This window comes from Podarcis bocagei, assembly GCF_964188305.1.
Source record: "Podarcis bocagei genome assembly, chromosome: 4".
In the NCBI taxonomy this organism is placed as follows: Eukaryota; Metazoa; Chordata; class Lepidosauria; order Squamata; family Lacertidae; genus Podarcis; species Podarcis bocagei.
The window spans coordinates 59,502,901-59,524,508 of NC_138128.1; the positions used below are offsets into that span (position 1 = coordinate 59,502,901).

Consider the following 21,608-nt stretch of genomic DNA (forward strand, 5'->3'; position numbering starts at 1 on the left):
AGGATGCTTGCATGCACAGCAATGATTTTCATATAGTAATATACAACCCACAAATCATTTATGGAACCTTGAGGGTAACACCCAGTAGGTGTTGGCAGCTATGCTGCAGAAGCAGCTAATGTGAAACTGCCAGGCCAATATTTTCAAAAAATAAATGACACCATGGAGATGTGGTACATATATTATAAACTGTTACAGTGCCATGATATTTTGCAGTATGGCATCCATGTAGAGAGAGCTCTTGTGTTCCAGAATAAATAATATTGCCACAAAATAAGTGGCATCAGGCCAATCTTAGGATGAGTTGTCATCCTGAATAGAGAAAAATATACATTTCATTCGTAGGACTCCTCAGTTAAAATATCTGAAAACTCCCAACTACGCAAAGTATCCTTTACAACTTCGCATGTAAGCAAATGGGGAAGGAGTATAGCAAGAGTTACACTGATATGCCTCTCACTTTCCTCAAAGCTCTAAACAGCTTTAAAGATGATTGATCAGATGCTATCTTTACCAACACATCTCATCCTGGCAGGGACATGACAGAGGCATGGGCAACATCCCATGTATCCACACAGGTTGTTAAACCGATTGCCAGATGGAGGTAGAGATAGCTCAAGCCTCCAGAGACACAGTGAAAAATCTTGATGTTTTAGAGCGAAAACGAAAGTTATTTTATATTCAAGGCAAACATAAAATGTGTTTCCCTTTTCCAAATACACTGATCCTTTTTTAAAAAACAACAACACCCAGCTGTATAAATGCAACCACTCATCCAATTCCTGTTGCTTTAATGCCACTTAGCTTCTTAAAATAATTTCAGATCCAGGGGGGGAAAAGTAGAATGATAAAGGTGGTGTTTGCTAATCTTTAAAAGCCTATTGTAAATCCACACTGGAATGTGGTTTAGTAGCGGCTTCACATGGAAAATTTATTCTGTTGAATGTTCAGCAGGTAAAAGTTGCTGAGGCTCAGAGAGAGAGCTTCTCTCAGGCCTGACAGGAGCTGAAATATTAGGACTGGCATGGCCTTTTGAAAACCACAGATAATCGTTTGCAGCTGAAGAATTTAAAGCAAAGGACCTATCTGCATGGCTTTTGGGAAATCGCCCCAGAATGGACCGCTTGGTATTTGGATACTCGACAAATGAAGTCTGATAAATGGTATGCTTGTCAGTACTGCTTGGAATGGGTTCATGGGCCAAAAAAAGGTAGCTTTCTGAATGGTGTTGGCATGTCTCGCGTTGAAATTTCCTTAGTCCTAGTCCCTAAAAGAGATGAAAGAAAACACATATACTTCAGGTTTTTCTCACTGTTTAAGGTAGCTAACAATATACCCTAATTACAGAACCATCACAGAATGTTTTATTAGCATATTTGGGAGCGGATCTTGATAGCTGCAGATAAACAATTAATTTCTAAAGATATCATTCTCATCTGATATACAGGAAAAGCGAATACACGTCAACAAACTTAAGCACAGTTGTGTACATCACCGAATCACACATCAGGGAACCAAGGCTAATTTTCCATAGTGAAAAAAGATGTAGAGTTGCCTCACTCAGTGTGGAGTAGACACAAGTATACACTGTGGGTGGAATTAAACTAACTTTTATGCAGAGTAAACCTACTGAAATGAATAGACCAAACTTAGTCATACTCATTAATTTTGATGAGTTTACTCTAAGTAGGCCTAGCATTGAACTCCACGCTACATTTTAATGCTGACCTGCTTCTACAGCAATGTGTGAGGCAGCGCTTACTGACACCATTGAGTCTGACATTTTGATCAAGGTTAGGCTGGACAGCAAGCATTTATTTCCATTCTTCTGATTAAGGACAATTTTTGTGCACTTCTAAGAGCTATGTTAAGGGCAAGCAATCTGTCTTAAATCTTGCAATGAGACAAGATATAACTTTAGCAGAGAAATAAACATAAATAAACAAGCAAACCCGTTAAAATTTATCACACTTTAGCATTGCATCAGACTGCTCTCTGGAGGAAGTGATGGGACCAATAAACTGAAGCTGAATCCCCAAAAGACAGGTGTCTTGTGGGTAGGTTGTCCTTAAAGCCAGGAATTTGGTAGATGGCCTGTTATGGCCAGAGCTGCATTCCTTCTGATGGAACTTGTGCACAATATGTGGGTGTTCTTGGCCTCATCTTTGTTAGTGGAAGCTAGTGTCTGGCTGATCTACTCTCTAAGGCCATTCCTGGACAGATAGCTCAGCCACAGTGACCTGGTAACTTCCAGAATACTTAATGTGCTCTAGCTGGAGCTGCCTGTGAAAATTATTTGTGAACTGTAGCTGGTACAGAATCCTGCGACAATAGTATTGACTCACTTGTTTAGTTGTACTCTTATAAAACCCATTCTGAAGAACCTATATTGGCTGCCTGTCTTATACTGAGCCAAAGTTCTGAAGTCACTTAATAAAGCTCTAAATTACTTAGGACCTAGGTTCATCTCCCTGTAAATTGCACCTGGCCATTAAGATTTGCTGGGTGTGGCTACTTGTCAAACCATCTTTGAGTGAAGGTCATACCTCTACAACTAATGAAAAGACCTTCCCAGTGGTACCTACCAAACTATGGAATGTCCTATATCTGGAAAGCTAGATGGTGCTACTACTGGTTGTAGGTACCAGCTAAAAACTTTTTAGCCCAGCTTCTAATTAAGTAGGATCTTGATGCATTAGAGAATTTTTTTTTTAGTAAAGAGCAGCAGAGGTTATTCTGATTGATTTTATGTTGCTTTAATGGTTTTGTTTACATTGCTATGTCTTATCTATGTATTTTTATCTGTTTGTCATCAGTTCTGCCTTTCACTCTTTTTTACATCAATTCTACTATCATTTGGAAGTGGGATACTACAAAAGGGAGAATGAATCAGGTCGCTTGGAAAAGAGACAGCAACTCTTAAAAGAAAGAACCCCTTGCCCCAAGCAAAAGACACAATACTTACAGAATCCAAGTACTCTCCGACATTCAATAAACAATGTCTATTATCATGGATTGAAAATGGAAATGTGTTTACTGGTTTCTAAAAATAGAAACAAGAAAAATATAATAATTATTACGCCTGTGCAGTATTGCTGTAGCTTTCATATTCAACAGAACCCAAGATTACATTCATGTAAACATGCCTATATGTTATGTGTTTCTTTGTAGGTAGTCTGTTAGAAAAGAATACAGATTGATTACATTATACACTAAATTTATAAGATAATTTAATCTCTCCTAGTCATCTAAACACTTACATAAGTACCCAAACTTTTGAATTAGATCAGTTTTATTTATAGAGGCACAATTTTTTAGACAAATACCAAGATTTCTTTTAGTGCTGAGTCTACAGCTAATAAAAGCTGGACTTCAAAAGGAAACTCGTAATTGAATCAACTTGAGATTTATGAGCTCAGTGCCACCCACTGAGAAGATGCTATATATTATATGCTATATATTATATCAAATTACCGACTATATATTGAAAATGGCTAAGTCTCAAATATAGCAAGCACAAGTACACATGTTAAATTTTATTACAGTTAGTTTCCAAGTTCTGGCATCTCATATTAAGCGACAGCCAGGAAAGCTAGTCTCTAAAGATTTTCTGTGATCTAGTGAAGTGAAAGCCAACTGCCTCCTGCAGACTCAACAAAATGCAAATAAAGAACAAAACAGTTTTAAGAGTCTTAATTCAAAACTATAAAGTTAGAGGCAACCAAATAGCCAAGTAGTGCAGCACCCTGCTACAAAATCCTTAATTTGGCGGATGAAAAGAACAAACGAGACAATTTATCCAGCTCACAGCCCCTCCCATAATTTATCACGAGATGAAAGTTTGCACTTTTATGTTTCAAAATAACTTTTAAAATTGCTGTTTCTAGCTGTTTGCTATTTCTTGCTAGCAGGACCCCCCAAAAGTAAGTTTTGCCTTCTAAAAAAAAATAAAAATCATTGCAATGTATCTCCAAAACCTACTTATTCCCATTCCATTTCTTTCCCACTGAGATTGACTGGACTGTGAGCTTGCTGTTGTAGTATATATGTATCTTGTAGTATGTGTATGTAGTCCTCTCCCTTGCAAAATGTACACTTCCATGACACAGACATTGGTACAGAGTTGGTGCATTGATGCCTGTGTGGAATCACTGATAGTTCTGTGTGAGACTTGGTTTTTCCTAGGAGGCTTGTTGCCTATGTGCTCCCCATGTTCTATGGTCCTGTTCTATAGAACCGACTGCTATGATTAGGTTAGAACTCTCTCCTTCCCTCTGTGGTCCTGGTAAAAGGGATGTAGCAAATTAAGCTAGTGCCATCAGTGTTTGGAAAGCTACAGGATTCAAACTGTAGTCTGCAGGAAATATTGTAGCATGAAAAATCAATTATTGCTCTTCTATCCATTGCAATCCATGGACTTTCAGCATAGGCATGGGAGCAAGGCAGCAAGCAAAGATGACTAACAACTAGATTACTGACCAGCAGGGAAGTTCTCCAGTGCTACTGGAAAGATTAATACATAAGAGAACCAAGTGTTGAACAGCAGCCTGTCTAGATGATTGATAAGGAACAAACCCTTACAGTTGTTCCACAAACAGCTTACAGGCAGCAACTGAGGGTTTTTGTTGTAAGCAGCATTCGAAACTCCCATTGTTGTAGGCGCATTTTGTGACTGGGAATTGAATTAGCGTGAGCAATTTCTGAGCTCTGGGTGCAGTACTGCACCTAAGATTTCAGATTACAGCTGCCACTGCTGGCACTGGGGGCATTGGAGAAGAAATTCCTGCCAGCTCGACTTCCAAGATCACTTCAGCATCAGGCAAGCTGATAGGTTTTGCCTCTCACCTGGCCTTACAGAAAGGCAGCATTTTGTGAGACCTTCATAAGGATATTGGGGGGGGGGGGCGCAAGGGAAGCATGGCTATGTTTTTTTCTGGTTCAGATGAGGACTAGACCATGTGAAAAATGAACATAAGATTTTTGGCTGCAGTTCATTCCCTTTCAGCTTTGTATTCTTGTTATGAAAAAGCGCACCTAGACATTCCGTTGTGGCGCCCACAACCTAGGTTTAAGGTACCATTTAGCTCCTAGTTTCTAACACTGGTAGTAAGACTGGCGTACTAACAAGGTCTTGATTCTAAGCATATCTTAACAATGAATTCTTGCACTGTTTAGCTTGAGCTTTCACCTTTATTCATTCCCATTTCTGTTCTTGAGATCCCAGAGAAGACTGTGAAGGGTCCAGAGCCAGGTGGTAAATTTAATTGGGATGCATCAGGTCCCCTGATTCTGCAGGTTTCCTGAACTAGTGTTTTCCTTCAGTGAAGTGTTGGGGTTTCCTACAGGAGGCCCTGACCCCTCTGGTATGTGCTGCATCTGATGAGGTTTCACTTGATTGTGGCATTGGAGGTACACTGATCTTGACCTATGGAAGCTGAACTGGGCATTGCATTGTCAGCTCTTCCTGGATGATTCGTGTATGGGATTTTGTTTTTACATGTGAAGGTGTGTGGACCATCACCATGCAGTGACTTGTGCCTTCTGCGCCTATCTAATGTGGCTATGGTTGGTGCACAATAGTAGCATTTCTGGGGGGGCCTATGGCAATTTCTGGGGGGCCCTGTGGCAATGGCTTCTGGTGCTGCCATGTTATCTCTTGCTTATTCAGATATTATTTTGTTTTTTACTTTACTGCTGGGAGAGCAACAAAACTGCAAAGGCAGCATGTTGGCTTTGCTGTAGGGTCAGTCTAATAACAATTCTTAAAATTTTCTAAGAAGTCAATAGCATTCCAACATTATATTTTGATTGTTTCAACTGCAAAAATGTTTGCTTATAATTGCAAATATTGTGCACACAAAAAAATTATTTATTTGAATATTGCCGGCTTCACCTATTTCAGCCTGCCAGATTGACAGAATTCCAGAAATAAAGAGTTTCTGTTCTCTAACATGCATTGGAAAGCAATGATCAGATAACACATTTAACTGAGAAAGCTTTTTTTCAGGCCCCACCTGACACTTCTCAGCATATTCTCTATTTTAGACCATGAGTCTTGTTTTACAATTTTCAAAGGATCTAGGTAAACCGAAAAAAAATAACAAGATCTGCTCTGCCAGCCTAGATATCTAACCCAATACCACTGTAATTGATGACCAGAATTAACTGATAGAAGATGTCAAAAATTTCAGAGATCCTTTTTTTTTTTAAGATCCACCGAGTGCAGTTATATCCATGAACATTTCTAGGCCCTCTAACACATAACTAAAGGACTTATTTAAAATGTACTATGCGAAATACCAGGATTCAAAGAGCTACTTTAGGCATCCCCAAGGACTTGGGTATACCCTGGGGAATTTTTGACTTTTGCTTTTTCTTTGAACAGATCCCCATGTTATATCACAAACGGCTTTTGAAAGTCCCCTCAGTTTTAAAAGCTGCTTGCTATGCAGGCTGTTTTATTTTGTTTTTTGGGAAATACAAGTATAAATGCCCCTTGGGTACATGGAACTAGTTCCACCTTTGGACCCCAGTTTATGTATGTAGTAAATGAATTCACTCAATCTTAATGATTGAATAATTCAGCTATACTTGAAACCATTTGCAAGACTGCAACAAAAGTAAGAACAATGTGATACAACTAAGGAAATGCTGTAGTGCTCCCTCTAAGCAAGTTAATTAATCTCACAGCTAGAGTGGTGCCTCACAGGGAGAGATTAGACAGTCAGCTGTTGCCCACAGTTAGCTTCCAGTTTCTTTAAAACTGGAGAAAAGCCTTCTCCAGCAGTTATTCAAAAATTGTTCAAGTAAAGTCAAGTCTCTCACACTGTGTTTTTGTGACATCATATACCACCTAATGGCAATCTGCTCATTCTGACATGTCTATTTTAGTTCATCATAAAAGGATCATACATACTTCTCAGAATATTCCTAAACAGTGGAAAAAACAAACAAACAACAGAAATAAATAGATGTCACACTAATTAAAGCCAGATCAGAACATAATAGACCAATGGCTTAATAGCCTCTTTTAATCAGTGGCCAAAATGACAGATGGTTTAGAAATATAAATCCCCCTCCACCCTCAGACACAGATCTTTAGCCTTTTGCTCTATTCCGGTTTCTAAAACATGGTTGCTATTACCGTGAGCTCAGCAAACACCAGACTAAGAAAGAATCCAATTAAACTTAACATGTAGTAGGTTGGAAACAAAAATACAACAGTTTTTTATTCTCAAAGAGAACTATCCTGTGAAAGGTTGCATTACTTGGGTTTGATGTTCAGCAAGAGCATATTCCATTCAAGTTTTACTTCAGTTGAACAAGTTCCCTTCAAGTTGCTAATTTTTCCCTTTTGAAGGATACCACTGTTGATTACAAAGTGTTGCAGCTGCTTGAACTGTAGGAAATAAAACCAAAACCTCTGGGATGTACCCTCATAGCTTCACTAAATCACTCTACTGGGAAGAAACAGTGATATTTAACCCCATCCTTAAAATACGTTTGAAAAACACAGAAGGCATGCCTCCTAAATTAATATTACATATAGAAATAATGAGACTCATTTCTTATGTATTTTCTTGTGCATTCAGAAAAGAGTTAGCCAGCTTAATAAAATAGAATGGTACAGCCATGTATTCTTATGCTTAAAAACTTGGACTGCTGAAAGTTAGTTGTGAAATCCATCTATTTCCCTTCCTCTACATTACACAATCTACAACAAGAATGAACAGACAGAGGGAAATTGGTCACATAACTGAAGAACCATCTTTTCCCACATGAACCCGCTGATATTTGAGGTTCTGCTTTGGGTCCTGAGCAGAGGGATTGCTAGTCATGAGCACACCCTACTCTAGCTCCTCTTGGCTCAGCCTAGTTAGCTAGGGCATAGAATGGTTGTGAGGGAAGTTGTAAACATGGTAGCCATTGTAGCTGTAGTGCCCAAACAGCCTTCAGACCCATGAGGAGAGAAGCCCCTTTGCTCTTTCAGGCTTTGGTGATGGGATTGGAAAGCTCTCTGTACACTCTATCAAGGGACTCTGCCTCATACTCCGTGGCTTTCCCCTCAATCTCGCTGAATTCTGAATTTCTTCAGATTCAAACCCTTCTGCGAAATCTTGATATACCTAATGTTCTCAGAGGTGGGTAACTGTATCTATAATCCAAATTGTCTTAAATATACCAATCTCTCTCTCTCTCTCTCTCTCTCTCTCTCTCTCTCTCTCTCTCTCTGCATCTCAACATGGTAGGTAGTGATGGAAGACAGGCGTTTTTTTCCCTTTTAAGCCCCAGGTGAAAACCCAAGACTTGCTAGGGACTTTTAAGCCTCTTCGCCTGCAATACTTTCCAGGAAGAAATGCTCTATTGAATTGAATATATATTGCAATAAATGGGACTTACTTCAGAGTAGATGTGTCTAAGATTGTGTTATATGTTTATGCTGGTATTTTATTATTCTCTGCCTCAACTTCTAATCTGTAGATGTTTTATTGCATGTTATTCTATTGCTTTCATTGTTTTATTCTGTAAGGCACTGTGAGAGTTTAAGCAGAAGATCAGCTAATAAATAGTATACATGCATGCATACACACATTCAGAATGCAAGGCAATCTGCGCAGCTCATATTTAAGGAAGCCCATATTTATGTGCTTTTTCCTTCATCAAATGACATTATTTCCTGGTCCATTTGTTTGCAATTATAGGTGGTTGCTTTTTTAAAAAAAGGAAATTAATAATATTTGAAAAATAGTTTATCCTGTCTGCCATCTGTGTCTTGCAATTTGCTGCAATTATTCAAATAATTTGTAAATGTTTTTAATTATATGCAGTTAAATAAGAAAGATACCCTTTAACTGTCTAATTCTTGATATTTGTTCAGTAATCTGAACAATTTTTATATTCATGTAAAGCATACAAAATGGATATACTGGAAAGCAATCATAGGTCAAGAGGTTCATTGGTTTTTGTGCAGTATGACTGTTATTGTGTTTTTTTTAATTATTCCAGATCTACAAACAAAGTTGTTTTATCAATAGTGCTTTCTCTCTATTTTTCTTTTCTGTTCTGTTGGAAGGAGTGATACATCTCTCCATTTAGTTTTTATGAAATCATTAACAACAACAACAAAATGAGGATGACATGGGGACGACAGGTGTACAGCACCACAAAAAGGCACCTGCATCTAGCATTGAATGCACCTTATAATATACACCCTGAGAGGAGAACATGCATTGAAATAGATAGCTTATGGAGCTCTCGGGATTTAGCTCTGCTAACAGCATCAGGGTTGCCTCTCTCTGGAGGTCTATATGGAGCAGTGGATTTGACTGTCTATTTGCATGTTTAATCTGTGCCACTACCAACTTTTAACATCTATATTTGTACATGAACTCAAATATTACAAAACTCCATAAGCCTCCAGTGATTTCCTTTCAAAGGAAACAGAACCCACATAAGCACTGTGCCCTAGAACTTCCACTGCTCAGGAAAGTTGAGGTGGACATAACATCATGGTCATGAAAATCATATCAGTGATTGCCCAGTTCAGATGCTATTTTTATTCACATGAACCTATGCCTGAGAAAATACAGACCAGTTCCCATGACAAAAAATATTGCCTGTACCATCTCTAAAATATTCATATATTTAAGCAAGATGTTTTAATTTATAATAGATGATTTTATTAATATATATTTTTTCTTTAGATCCAGACTGTCATGCCAGTATGATACATTAGAAGCTAGATTCTGATGGGCTTATATAATGTACTGAATAAGGGCTACTTAGAGCAGGGATGGAAGACTTGTGGCCCTCTAGCGCAGGCATAGGCAAACTCGGCCCTCCAGATGTTTTGGGACTACAACTCCCATCATCCCTGACCACTGGTCCTGTTGGCTAGGGATGATGGGAGTTGTAGTCCCAAAAGATCTGGAGGGCCAAGTTTGCCTATGCCTGCTCTAGCTGTTGTTAAGACTCCCAACTCCCATCAGCCCCAAGCAGATGGCCAAAGGTCAGGGATGTTGAAAAATTTAGTCCAACAATATCTGGAGGGCCACAGGTTCCTCATCGTTAAGTCTTAAGGACATAAAAAACAAAATTAAGATGGCCCTATATGAAATAAAAGTCATTTTATTACATTTTACTATCAACATGTATAATACTATAGCATATAAACTGGACAAAACTACATTTGTGCAGTCAAAAGTGAAATTGTAAATTAAAACTTCTGTAATACTGTACAGTGTGCAATTAATAACATTCAACATATGCCCAGAATATTACAAGATTAATAATATGGGTAGAAAGTTACGTTTACAGTTTTTAAAACTGAAGCTAATTTAGTTTTTTACCTAATAAATAATCAGTCTAGCAAGTAGTCACAAACATTCATACATCAAATTGACACTCATGAATGCAAGAATGTTTACTGACCTTCTCCCGAACTTTGTACATCTGTGGCAATCTATTGTTGATTTGATTAGTAGCTTCTAAATTTAGTATCTGTTTTTGCATAGAGGCTGTAAGCGATTCAGGAAATATTTGCAGTTTTCCAGACTGTGCAAACTGTGAAACATAAAAAAGAAACAAAAATATAAAGAAAACATAAAAACATAACAAAATATAAAAAGTAGAAGCAAGTTTGTATTATTTGTATTGCAGCAACACCTAGAGGCTCCATTAAGAAGCAAGAATCCCACTCTACTTTCACTTAACAAACCAAATATCAAATGCAAAATAAAATATAATTTCTGTTTTCAAAGCTTGGGTAGGTAATATAAATATATGGATGAAAGCAGTAAAACGCACATAAATTTCATAATAAATGGCAAGCCTATTCAATTGGCAGGGCTGCAATTCTGGTCCACTCTAGTGGAAGAGTGACCTTAAGTAGGAACAGGGTTTTTCAATGTTATTGCAGTGTTCACATGTTTCAGGAGAGATCCTGACAGTGATGTCATAAACCTGCTCTGAATATTATTAACTGCTTCAGGATGAACTGAAGAATCGGTACGAGAGCTGTGAACACTTCCTTGTACTGTCACTTCAGTTTAGAACTTCAAAATATTTTCCCAAAGGGTAGCCATGTTAATAACTTGCAGCAACAACAAAAAATATCAAAGACTCTTATGGCACCTTAAAGACTAACAAATTTATTATGGCAGAAGTTGTCATGGACTATAGCACACTTCAGATACTGTTATGCTTCTGCCCATTATATGACTGCCAGCAGTGACAAAGGTAATGAGGTGTTTTCTCAGCAAATGGGAAAAAAAGAGCAGCATACTAACTGGGCAGTAAAATTTTGGAGAAGGCAAATATTTAGACAAGTAAACCTGGGTGTTAGCGGGGGAAGAGAAATAATGGAAATGCACCCAAAAGGGGGCGGGGGGGAGAGAATTGCTTTGTGTGTGGTGTTATTATTAGGGGAAAGGGTGCACCTTTGATAAAATTATTGTAGAAAATACAGCTGTAGAAACCAGTCTAAGAAATTCTTGACTTTCATGATGACAAATCCAAAGCAACCGCCAACACTTGATTTCTTACAGGATTTGTCCACACTTCCATTTATCCTGTATTGTTATTACCTGTCCCTTATTTAAACGAATGATTCCTTATATTGGTGAAGCTAAGGCTGGACTTTGGGGCCCCAAAGTCTAGGGCCCCACAGTCCAGGAGGCTCTGAATGACAATCCAGAGAATGGCAGAATGATGAGGATAATGGCAAACAGGCCCCACATCAACCCCTGGATGAGCATGTGGGTATCAGGGCACAGCAAAGCCGATACTCATAGCTGCAGGTGGCGCCCCATCCAGTCAGAGGTAGCCAGTTATATGCATGGTTACATATTCTCATTTCATTACAGTGGTACCTCGGGTTACATACAGTGGTGCCCTGCAAGACGAATGCCTCGCAAGACAAAAAACCTGCTAGACGAAAGGGTTTTCCGTTTTTCGATGCCCTTCGCAAGACGAATTTCCCTATGGGCCTGCTTCGCAAAATGAAAAAGTCTTGCGAGTCTTGCGATTTTTTCGCTTCCCCTCCCCCTTTTTCTAAGCCGCTAAGCCGCTAATAGCCTTTTAGCCGCTAAGCCTTTAATAGCCGCTAAACCGCTAATAGCGCTAATCGGGTTGCTTCGCAAGACGAAAAAACCGCTAGACGAAGAGACTCGCGGAACGATTATTTTCGTCTTGCGAGGCACCACTGTACGCTTCAGGTTACATACGCTTTAGGTTACAGACTCCGCTAACCCAAAAATAGTGCTACAGGTTAGAACTTTGCTTCAGGACGAGAACACAAATCGTGCTCCAGCAGCGTGGCGGCAGCGGGAGGCCCCGTTAGCTAAAGTGGTGCTTCAGGTTAAGAACAGTTTCAGGTTTTGAACGGACCTCCAGAACGAATTAAGTACTTAACCCGAGGTACCACTGTACTTTTACTTTAACGTTATAGTATCCCTTTCTGCAACAAAAGGGTGCTTGTTTCCAAGAAAGTGTGTTTAGCATCAGAGCAAATTGAATTTATATACTGCCCTATACCCAGAAGTCTCAGGGCTGTTCAAAGAACTGTCAGCCAAACTGGTGCTACAAAGCAAGTTCAAAATGCAAAACTGCACAAGTTCATAGTATCATTGGGGGTTTTTTAGATCAGGGTCTGCACAAGAATTTTGCTCTAACTTAACAGGAATGTAGACGTCCGTGGATTAGCGTATTTGTTTGAAAATAAATTTTGTGTGCTTAAATTTCACACCTTTAAGTAATACACATGGCCTTATAAAACCACCACACACACCCCGCCCCCCAAGACCGTTATAGGTGAAGGTCTAAGTACTTAGTTGCACTACTCCATCCTTGTTTCGTAGTGGAATTTAGCACTAAGACGAAGTAAGCAACAGGCTGCAACCTGAGACGTTGGGCTATGCCTTTCTCTCCCTTCCCTTCACACACAAACACCCGCCGCCGACCGGTGAGAGAAAGGGAGCAGCCAACGCCGGCAGAGCTGATCAGAGGCTCCTTCTCTAAGGGCTTCGCCTTACCCAGGCGCCATCCCGCGCGGTGCTGGGGTTGGCCCGCCTCCCCTTGGGCATGGCCTCCCCACGACCCAGCGCGCCCCGAGTCCTGCTGTAGTCTGGCGGGGTTCAGCTCCGCAAGGGAGCCGGAAGGGAGAGCGGCCCCTCCAGGAGGCTGAGGCGGCTGTCGTTGCCATGGTCACTACTGTCTAGCTCACGTCTTCTGCGCCCGGGACTCCCTCCATCGCCCACCGACACTACACGCGGCCGGGTGGAGAAGCGCCCTCCGTAGCTCGCCCAGCAATGAATAAAAAAGGCGGAGAAAACCCTCATTATTTCAAGAAAGGCCAGCGCCTCTTCTCTCTATTAGTTTCCCGGCTTTTAAGAGGCAGCACTGACTTCGAATAGGCACACGGGAAGTTGAAACACGCGGCAGCAGATTTATAATTTATTGCCACACCGACGCGGGTGAATTTAGCGGAGGGGTGGGTGAGAGCCCGGGGGAAGGCTCTCCTTCATTCATCTTAATAGGGAAGCGGGCGAACCTCGCATTCAATGCATTAGCCACATCTTTAAGCATCTCTTTACACAGCTGAATGCAAAGCACCACGAGGGCTAACCGCACGCATATGAATTGCAGTTTGTTGACAGATGGACTGGGGAGTAGACCCAACTGCTGTGAAAGTTTTCACGCATGCAATCCTGCTTTGCATGCAAAATATCCATGTTTAGAGCTCATTGAAACCACAGAGAAGCAGCTAGCCCAGCCCTTTACTCAGAAGCATAATGATTGGACCTTCACTTCATTTGTAAGGGAAGGACCTGTGGTAGAGCACCTGCTTTGCCGCGCTCGGAGACTGTAAACCCTGGAGAGGGTGTGCAGACAGTACAAAGCTGGGAAGACCAATGGCCTACCCTTCTGATACTCCTAACTAGCCACTGTTTGGAGTGACCTGGGATATTACATGTTTGGGGGTGAGTGGTTGAGAATCCACCATGCACTCTGTCTCAACACAAGGGGGCACTTCTTCCATTCGCCCCATTTCACAGAAGAACCCCCTAACGAGAAATGATATAGAGAGCGGGCATTAATTATTTCCACTTAAAATTTGAACACACACAAGCTCTGTGGGCAGAAGGCACAGGTGGAATCAACCTCACTGCTTTTCAGCCCATAGTGGCTTTTACAGTTTCCACTCTAAATCTTCATTTCCCAGGATTCATAGGAGTGTCTTGGTTTGAGTTCTTGAAAAAATCACAAAGAAGTAACCACTGTCAATTGGCGAGGCTTCAATTTTGAGCCCACTACAATTGAGCTTTTGGCTCCGCCTCCACGTCTTAACCAATCCTCTCTCTCCGAACCAGACTGAGAGTTGAACCGCTCCGTAAGAGATCTCGCGAGAGTTCTCCTGTCTTTCACGCGAGCCTGCCCTCTGTTGTTTAGTGAGTAGCCTAGCGAGGAAACGAAGTTAGCGCAGCGACGGAAGGGAGGGGGCGGAGCCTAGGTGTGCGTGGTAGCGTCGAGCTCTTTCCGGTTTTCTTCCTAGGTCGCCGGAATCTCCTCTCAGGGAAGCCAGTGAACTTCCGGTTGTCACCGCGGTCGCCGCTGCCGGAGGAGCGAAGCGAATGGGGGACCCCCGGGGAGCAGGGGCCGAGTCGGGCCTAGCGGGGAAAAGCGACCCGGGGGCACCCGCGCCTGGCCCGGCGTCGCTGAAGGGGGAGCGAGAAGAGCCGAATCAGGTACCCTCACTCCGCGTAGGCGGCTGTTGACCTTTAGGCGCGCGCGCTCCCACACAGCGCACCCTCCCTGGCCTCTGGGCTTTCGGTGTCTCCCCGCCATAGCCACTTACCCACGTTGCCAAATTAACGTGGAACCCGCGTGTCGGACCCTCCCCCACCCCCCACGTCGCCGTCTTAAAGGAAAGGAGAGGGGGCAATGCGTGAATGAGCGCCCGTTTCTCCTCACACGCTTCGAGTTCAAGGTTGGGACCCTCCTGGGAGAGAGAGAGAGTTGAAGTCAGAGTTCACTTTCAGCTGTGCGTCCAAATAAGCGAAGTGACGAATTTCTAATGTCGTCTCTCCCTGCCACCCCTGTCGTGCCCCCCCCTTTCCCTGTCATGGTTCTCCTTGTACCGTTTTTGTGTTCACTTCTGGCAACTGCTAAGTGGGTAAGAGTAGGAAGGGGGATGCTGTGAAAGGACCGATACCGAAAGGTCAAAAGAATACACAGCGATTGTGTAACAAAACTATTTCTTTTAAAGACGGAGCTATTTTTGTTCTGTAGCCCTGTGAGTGTACTAAATGGCATTCCTGAAATGGCTTTAGGTGCGTCTTGGTGGTTCTCCCTGCTTTGCTCATTGTAATCTTGCATTGTGGTTAGTAGACACACGGCACAGTGGCCATAGCATTATGTCATAGCTGTCAACCTTCCCTTTTTTTTGCGGGAAATTCCCTTATTCCAGCGCGGTTTCCCGCTGGTTCCCGTTGCTATCCCGGATTGTTAGATATCCCGTAGACTGTCCCCGGGACAGTGAGGCTGCTGATCCCTTATTTTCAAATCTGAAAGTTGACAGCTATGCACTATGTGGGGCACCTCATGTTGGGGAGCCCTAGATGGTTTTGCCATGTTTGCCCTCTCCCTACCCCTGAAAGGTCTTACTTCCTTAGGGAAGTTTGGTGCCATACAGGCCCATAGAAGCTGGAGGTGCAGAGCAGCCTTGCCAAGGAGTTAGGCTCATGGGTTAACTCCTTTATTGAAGGTTGTGACTCGCATCACTTAGCTGAACAATACGATTGGAATACCTACGTAACATCTCTTCACCACTGTACAGTGGTGAATGCATGAAATCTTTCTGAGGTTGCACAAATAACAACCACTCTCTTCATTACTGGTTTGATGAGGACCTTTCTACTTTGTATTTTGTGGGGGATCTTTTTACGAAAGAAGGAAGTGCTGTGAAATGGAGACACTAAATTATTATGTGTTGGGGTGTCATTGCCTTAGTTCAGCACTCACCAGACAAGGGAGTTAAAGGCATTCCTACAGGGGATGAGTTTTCTCTGAACCTTGGAGTGAGAGTGATTTGTGTGGGTTTCTCATAGACTTTGAATGGCTGCAGTGGGTCACTCTTGTTCCACCCACATACTATAAATTACTGCCTCTTTAGGTGCAGAGTACACAAGAAAGGAGATCATGAGAAAATTTGGTGTGCACCATTTCTCAAATGTAGTTGTAGGAAAACATGATACATTCATACAAAGCTGCATCTAAACCATGGGTAGGCAAACTAAGGCCTGGGGGCAAGATCTAGCCCAATCACCTTCTAAATCCGCCCCGCGGACAGTCCGGGAATCAGCATATTTTTACATGAGTAGAATGTGTGCTTTTATTTAAAATGCATCTCTGGGTTATTTGTGGGGCATGGGAATTTGTTCATTCCCCACCCCCAAATATAGGCCGCCGCCCCCACAAGGTCTGAGGGACATTGGACCAGCCCCCTGCTGAAAAAGTTTGTTGACCCCTGATCTAAACTTTAAAAAACAAGCCATTATAAATATAGTTGGCAGATTGTCTGGGCAGAGTTTGGGCGTGCAGGACTTTTTATTGAATGGAAAAATATAATACAAGCAGGATGTAATAATACCTGTAATTGTACTCTGATCTCCTTATTCTAACCAAACTATTTATTGTTTGTGCAAATTAGGGTTCTGTGCTGTTTCTTGGGGGCAATGAAGTGAAGAGCAGTGCTGTGGTAAAGTATTCATCTGCTCCACCACAAGCAGCATTTGCCCGCCTTCAAGAGAAGACTGATCTGAAACTTCCGCCAGCGAATTGGTTACGCGAAAGTGCCAAACTGGGACCAGCAGGGGCAACTATTCTTGGTAATAGCAAGAAGGGCAAGCCGTTTTCAAGGTAAATATTGGAAATATTATTTATCCCCACTCAACCTATAGAAAAGTTGCCCAAGTTTGATTAAAAGCAAATAATGAAATACTACTTAAAGAAATGTGACAAGTTAGTCAGAGTACTTAACTATTAAAAAAAGATAACATACATACTTTCATAAAATCAAAAGGTTACAAAAATATCAAACATTTTAATTTTCTTTTTTTTAAAAAAATGAAGCTAGTTAGGTAGTATTTGTGTATCCTATTTCCTATCAACTATTTGGCAAGGGGAGCTTTTCTTTTCATTTACGAAAGAGTCTGTGAATACAGCAGATGCTTTTGCTTACAGAATTATGGAGAAGCTATTTTTACTGCTTCCTGTGGCATCACACATTGTTCCAGAAAGTCCTCAGGTCCTCTGACGCAAGTGATTTTGGCAAAAATATCATTTTACCCTTTCATGAGTTGAGTTCCACTCAAGGATATCTGGATCCTTGATCTAAGAGAGAGAGAAATTTTGCTATGTAATAGATTTGTAATGATGATTTGACATATACCTATAAATATATTTATTTATTTATACAGTACTTTAACTAATACAATTCTGCTTCAATAGAATGTAATTCTAGTTACTTTTAATGTTACACTTTATATTTTTTATTTTTAAAAATAGCTTTGGCATGGCGTACGATTTTATTGACTCAATTGGAAATGATGTGGATGTTGTATCTGATTCTGAGGTATGTATACATTGCAAACAAAGACTTAACTCAAAGTTGTTATTAATGAAATTAAGTTTTTTAAAGCTCTTACCCTTGGAAAAGAGAGGCTTTTGATGAATAGTCATAATGAACTGGGTTGTGATTTTGATAATTATATGCTTTACTTTTATTCAACAATTTTACCTGCATTAATGTATCATGTATCAGCAATCTCACAATGTGTTGACAGCATGAAAGGTGTACTTCTGTCAGTATTGAGATTTTATATTGTTTTTTAGAAGAATAGTGGCTTAGTGCATGGCATCTAATTTAAGAATGTGTAAGTGTCATCTATTATATAATGGGTGGGATACAAAAGTGCCATTCTGTTCATTCAAGGGGCTTGCATCAAGCAGAGCTTCTGTAAATAGAAGTGTACGTGTTGGTGATGTTTGTGATTCCTCCTCCTGTCTGCATTCTCCCATATCACTTTCAACACTTCTGGTATGTGCATATGGACAGGGAGCTACAAAGCAGAGCAGCCGAAATTCTGATCCACTTCAAAGTATAAATTAAGAATAAACTCTTTGCACAATTAAAGTTTTTATAAACTGCTGAAGAGCAGGGATGGGCATCATATAGTAATAATTGTTTTAAGCAGTTTGTGTCATCATTTCTGAAATTAGAACTCTCCCTCATGGAGCTGTCACAGGCTCCTTGAATTTTCTCACATATTTACACATTATAATGGTACCGTTAGTGGCTAAAATATTAATTAAATCCTACTTTTAGTATTATCGACTCTTGTAAAGGTACCACTGAAAGATCAAATAAGAGTTGAAAGTATCCAGTTGCTGTTGTGCCAGTTCAGATATCTATATTACACAAGTAAGAGAGGCTGTAACTTTACTTTGAGTATCTATGACTGCTGCTTCACATAAGAAATTCCCTTTTACCAGGTGAGGATTAGAAGATTACAAGCAGGAGGATTAGAAACTCTCCTTTGCCCACCCATCAAAAGTTGATGCATCACCTTTTCAACTCTGACATTAACTCACCCCAAACCATGATTTGACCTTTCTCATATTCAGACAAGCTATGTTTCATGGCTGCTTTTTTGCTTCATTTTTAATTTGATCAGCACTCCAGTCTCTAGGTACAGCAAGGACACATAACTGTCATCTGTCAACTCAGACATCCTGTCAAACCATAGTTAATTGGAGTATATTTGGATAGGGCGGGTGGGACAGAGAAAAGTAAGTTCTGTTGCATGAGCAGAAGTCCACTCATTGGACATTGGAGGTCTTCTACAGTCTGATTCTGGTTTGCCAAGCAGAGCAGCCCAACTTTTCATACCAGGTGGGCCGCTAGAGTACTTTGACATAGAACCCGCAGGCCACACACTACCTTGTTGTGCATGGAAGAGCATATTGCAAGGGCAGATTTGACACCCCACCCCCCAGGCTGTGTGTGTGTGTGTGTGTGTGTGTGTGTGTGTGAGAGAGAGAGAGAGAGAGAGAGAGAGAGAGAGAGAGAGAGAGAGAGAGAAATGTTGCTGAGGGTTGCCAAGAAAAACCTTGAGGGCCGCCAAAAAGGCACGTGGCCCTTCAGCCACACATTGAACCACCCTGAGATACAGTGGTACCTTGGTTCTCGAACTTAATCCACTCTGGGAGTCCGTTCGACTCCCGAAACCATTCAAAAACCAAGGCACGGCTTCTGATTGGCTGCAGTAACTTCCTGCACTCAAACGGAAGCCATGTCAGAAGTTCAGTTTCCGAAAAACGTTTGCAAAACCGAAACACTTCCAGGTTTGCGACATTTGGGAGACAATTTGTTTGGGAGCCAAGCCGTTCGAGTATCAAGGTACCACTGTATAGGATGTGGTAACTGTGGTCTAAAGTTGATGCTTTTATTAAATGTATTACTGTCATTTTGACCCATGTAGAAAATGTACTTTAATGTTTGAAAATGAACGGAAAGGTTTGTCTATCTTTCACTCTGCAGAATATTAAAAAGCTTCTTAAGATACCATACAGCAAATCTCATGTCAGTATGGCAGTGCATCGGATTGGGAGGACTCTCTTACTAGATGATCTAGATATTCAAGAGCTCTTTATGAGATCATCACAGGTGATAAACTTTGTCGTAGTTATTTTTTGGCCATGTAGTGGTTCTATTTCTTGTTTAATGTTGCCTTTTCCCTCAAGGACATTATAGGAATTATGTTTGTTTATATTATATTATATTATATTATATTATATTATATTATATTATATTATATTATATTATATTATATTATATTATGTTTGTTTAATTATAGGAGAGTTTGTTACACGGGTGTCAAACACAAGGCCCGCGGGCCGAATCCGGCCCGCCAGACCTCGTCATGTGGCCCGTGTAGCCGCCGCCGGCCGCCAGCCTTCACCTTTTATTCTCGCTTTTGTTTTTTTTGACACAAGAAAGCCGCCTCTTCAGCGCATGCGCGGCAGCCTATAAGCCAGAGAACGTCTGCCCTCTAGCGGCGCTGGCCGTTCTACACAGGAAACCTCCACTTTACACATAGTCCTACAGATACAACTGGCCCTTTGAGGGTGACCAAACTGCTGATGCGGCCCCCTGGTTTGATACATCTTGGATTATGACCCAGAAAATGAGCTTGATCTTCATAGAGCCACTTTGTTTTACATTTAGTACTGTTTCTTAAATTGGAATGCAAGTATCGTGTTCTTTGAAATATACACTAAAACAATTATTTAAGAACTTAGATGTTGAAGTTGTAAAAATGTAACTCTTTAAAATAGATATGAAATGCTTTATTTTATACAATATCCTATTCATTGAATATCTTTACTCAGGTAACTAAAACGCTTTACAATATTAATTGTATGCTTTGTTATTTATATTACTTAGACTGGAGATTGGACATGGTTAAAGGAATTCTACCAGAGATTAATAGATCAGAAGTGGCAACGAAAGAAGAAGAGCAAAGAACACTGGTACCAGAAAGCTATACTTTCCAAATTTTTATACTACAGGTATCTTTTGTAATTTTTCCCCATAAACTCTGTGCTGTTTTATCAAAATTAATCGATCTGCTTTGTGGTTTTCCTGGTATGTGTCTACGCCTGAAGTAAAAACAAGTTTTTCAAAACTTGTGCCACAAGTCTTTTTGCTACAGAAGACTAATATGGCTGGCCCTTTGGAATTTAGCAACCAGTTCATTGTTCTTGAACATTAGCTGAAATGCAGACAAAAGCAAGTGCAAATTGATCTTCTTGACTCATTCCTCGCGGTTTGCCACTAGAGACCATTCCCAATCCTCAAGGGGGGCTTCATTTTTGTCTTTCACAATGTATATTTTATTGTTGTAGGCTGCTGTGGATTTCTTTGGGGGGGGGGAGCAGAATATAAACATTTAAAAGAATATTGGAGAAGTGCAAGGGCCTGCTGCAAAAGGGAGAGCTTAAAACGCCCATGAATGTGCAGCTGTTTGAAACTGCGTGGTAAAAAATGGGGGGCTTTAAAATGTGGGGTTTGAACATGATTTATTTTTAATTCCATTTTTTCCCTAAGGGACAACTATAAGAGCTAAGGGAATTAAATGATCTTGAGTTAGGGCTGAGCAGTGAGATGGCCAGGTTTGCTGCTGATGCCACATTATTCAGGATGGTAAAGACCAAAAGGGGATTGTAAGGAGCTCCAAAGGATATCAATAGGCATCAAGAGGAAAATGTGTTCATTGTCAGTGAGTGTAAAGTGATATATATGTGGGTAACCTCCGCCCCCAATTCACATATACCCTGAAGGGGTCTGAGCTAGCAGCGGTTGTGGTAGAAAGCTCAGTAAAAAGATTGAATCACGTGTGACAACTATGAAAATAGCAAAGTCCATATTGTTGGTGGTGGTTAATTTATATACTGCTTAATTACCAAGGTGGCTTCCATGCAGTTTACAGAATAAAATCAGTTATAAAAAAGGTATGCACATAATTTAAACACAAGATAAAGCAATT

At 40.8% G+C, this 21,608-nt stretch overlaps 2 protein-coding genes across 7 annotated transcripts in view; one reads left to right on the plus strand and one right to left on the minus strand.

Annotated features, from left to right (window-relative positions):
* Nucleotides 1-774: 774 nt before the first annotated feature.
* On the minus strand, nucleotides 775-13,183 carry TEX36 (testis expressed 36). The gene is made up of 4 exons (XM_081193104.1): nucleotides 13,032-13,183; nucleotides 10,432-10,563; nucleotides 2,966-3,043; nucleotides 775-1,267 (listed from the first exon to the last, which is right to left on the minus strand). Exons 1-4 carry the CDS (start codon nucleotides 13,080-13,082, stop codon nucleotides 932-934), a joined length of 597 nt encoding a protein of 198 aa, XP_081049230.1. The 5' UTR covers nucleotides 13,083-13,183; the 3' UTR covers nucleotides 775-931.
* A 1,282-nt stretch (nucleotides 13,184-14,465) lies between these two features.
* Nucleotides 14,466-21,608, plus strand: part of EDRF1 (erythroid differentiation regulatory factor 1) — a 36,258-nt gene continuing 29,115 nt past the window's right edge. Inside the window, exons 1-5 of one of the 6 annotated variants that reach the window (XR_014007836.1) lie at nucleotides 14,466-14,744; nucleotides 16,709-16,917; nucleotides 17,566-17,632; nucleotides 19,601-19,726; nucleotides 20,507-20,631. Coding sequence is in view for 5 of the 6 variants with exons in the window: in XM_081192840.1 (XP_081048966.1) it covers nucleotides 14,631-14,744; nucleotides 16,709-16,917; nucleotides 17,566-17,632; nucleotides 19,601-19,726; nucleotides 20,507-20,631 (641 nt within the window). In the remaining variant the exon portion in view is untranslated. The remainder of the gene's footprint in view (nucleotides 14,745-16,708; nucleotides 16,918-17,565; nucleotides 17,633-19,600; nucleotides 19,727-20,506; nucleotides 20,632-21,608) is intronic. The other 5 variants (XM_081192840.1, XM_081192842.1, XM_081192838.1 and 2 more) reach the window with 5 other exon arrangements.

Bases quoted from the DNA above. Each gene is read 5' to 3' on its own strand.
- TEX36 (XM_081193104.1), bottom strand. From the start codon at position 13,082: ATGCCCAAGGGGAGGCGGGCCAACCCCAGCACCGCGCGGGATGGCGCC. The intron at 10,564-13,031 runs GTAAGGCGAAGC...TATGTTTCACAG, and splicing joins CCGCGCGGGATGGCGCCTGG to TTTGCACAGTCTGGAAAACT. The intron at 3,044-10,431 runs GTCAGTAAACAT...TTCTATTTTTAG, and splicing joins TGTACAAAGTTCGGGAGAAG to AAACCAGTAAACACATTTCC.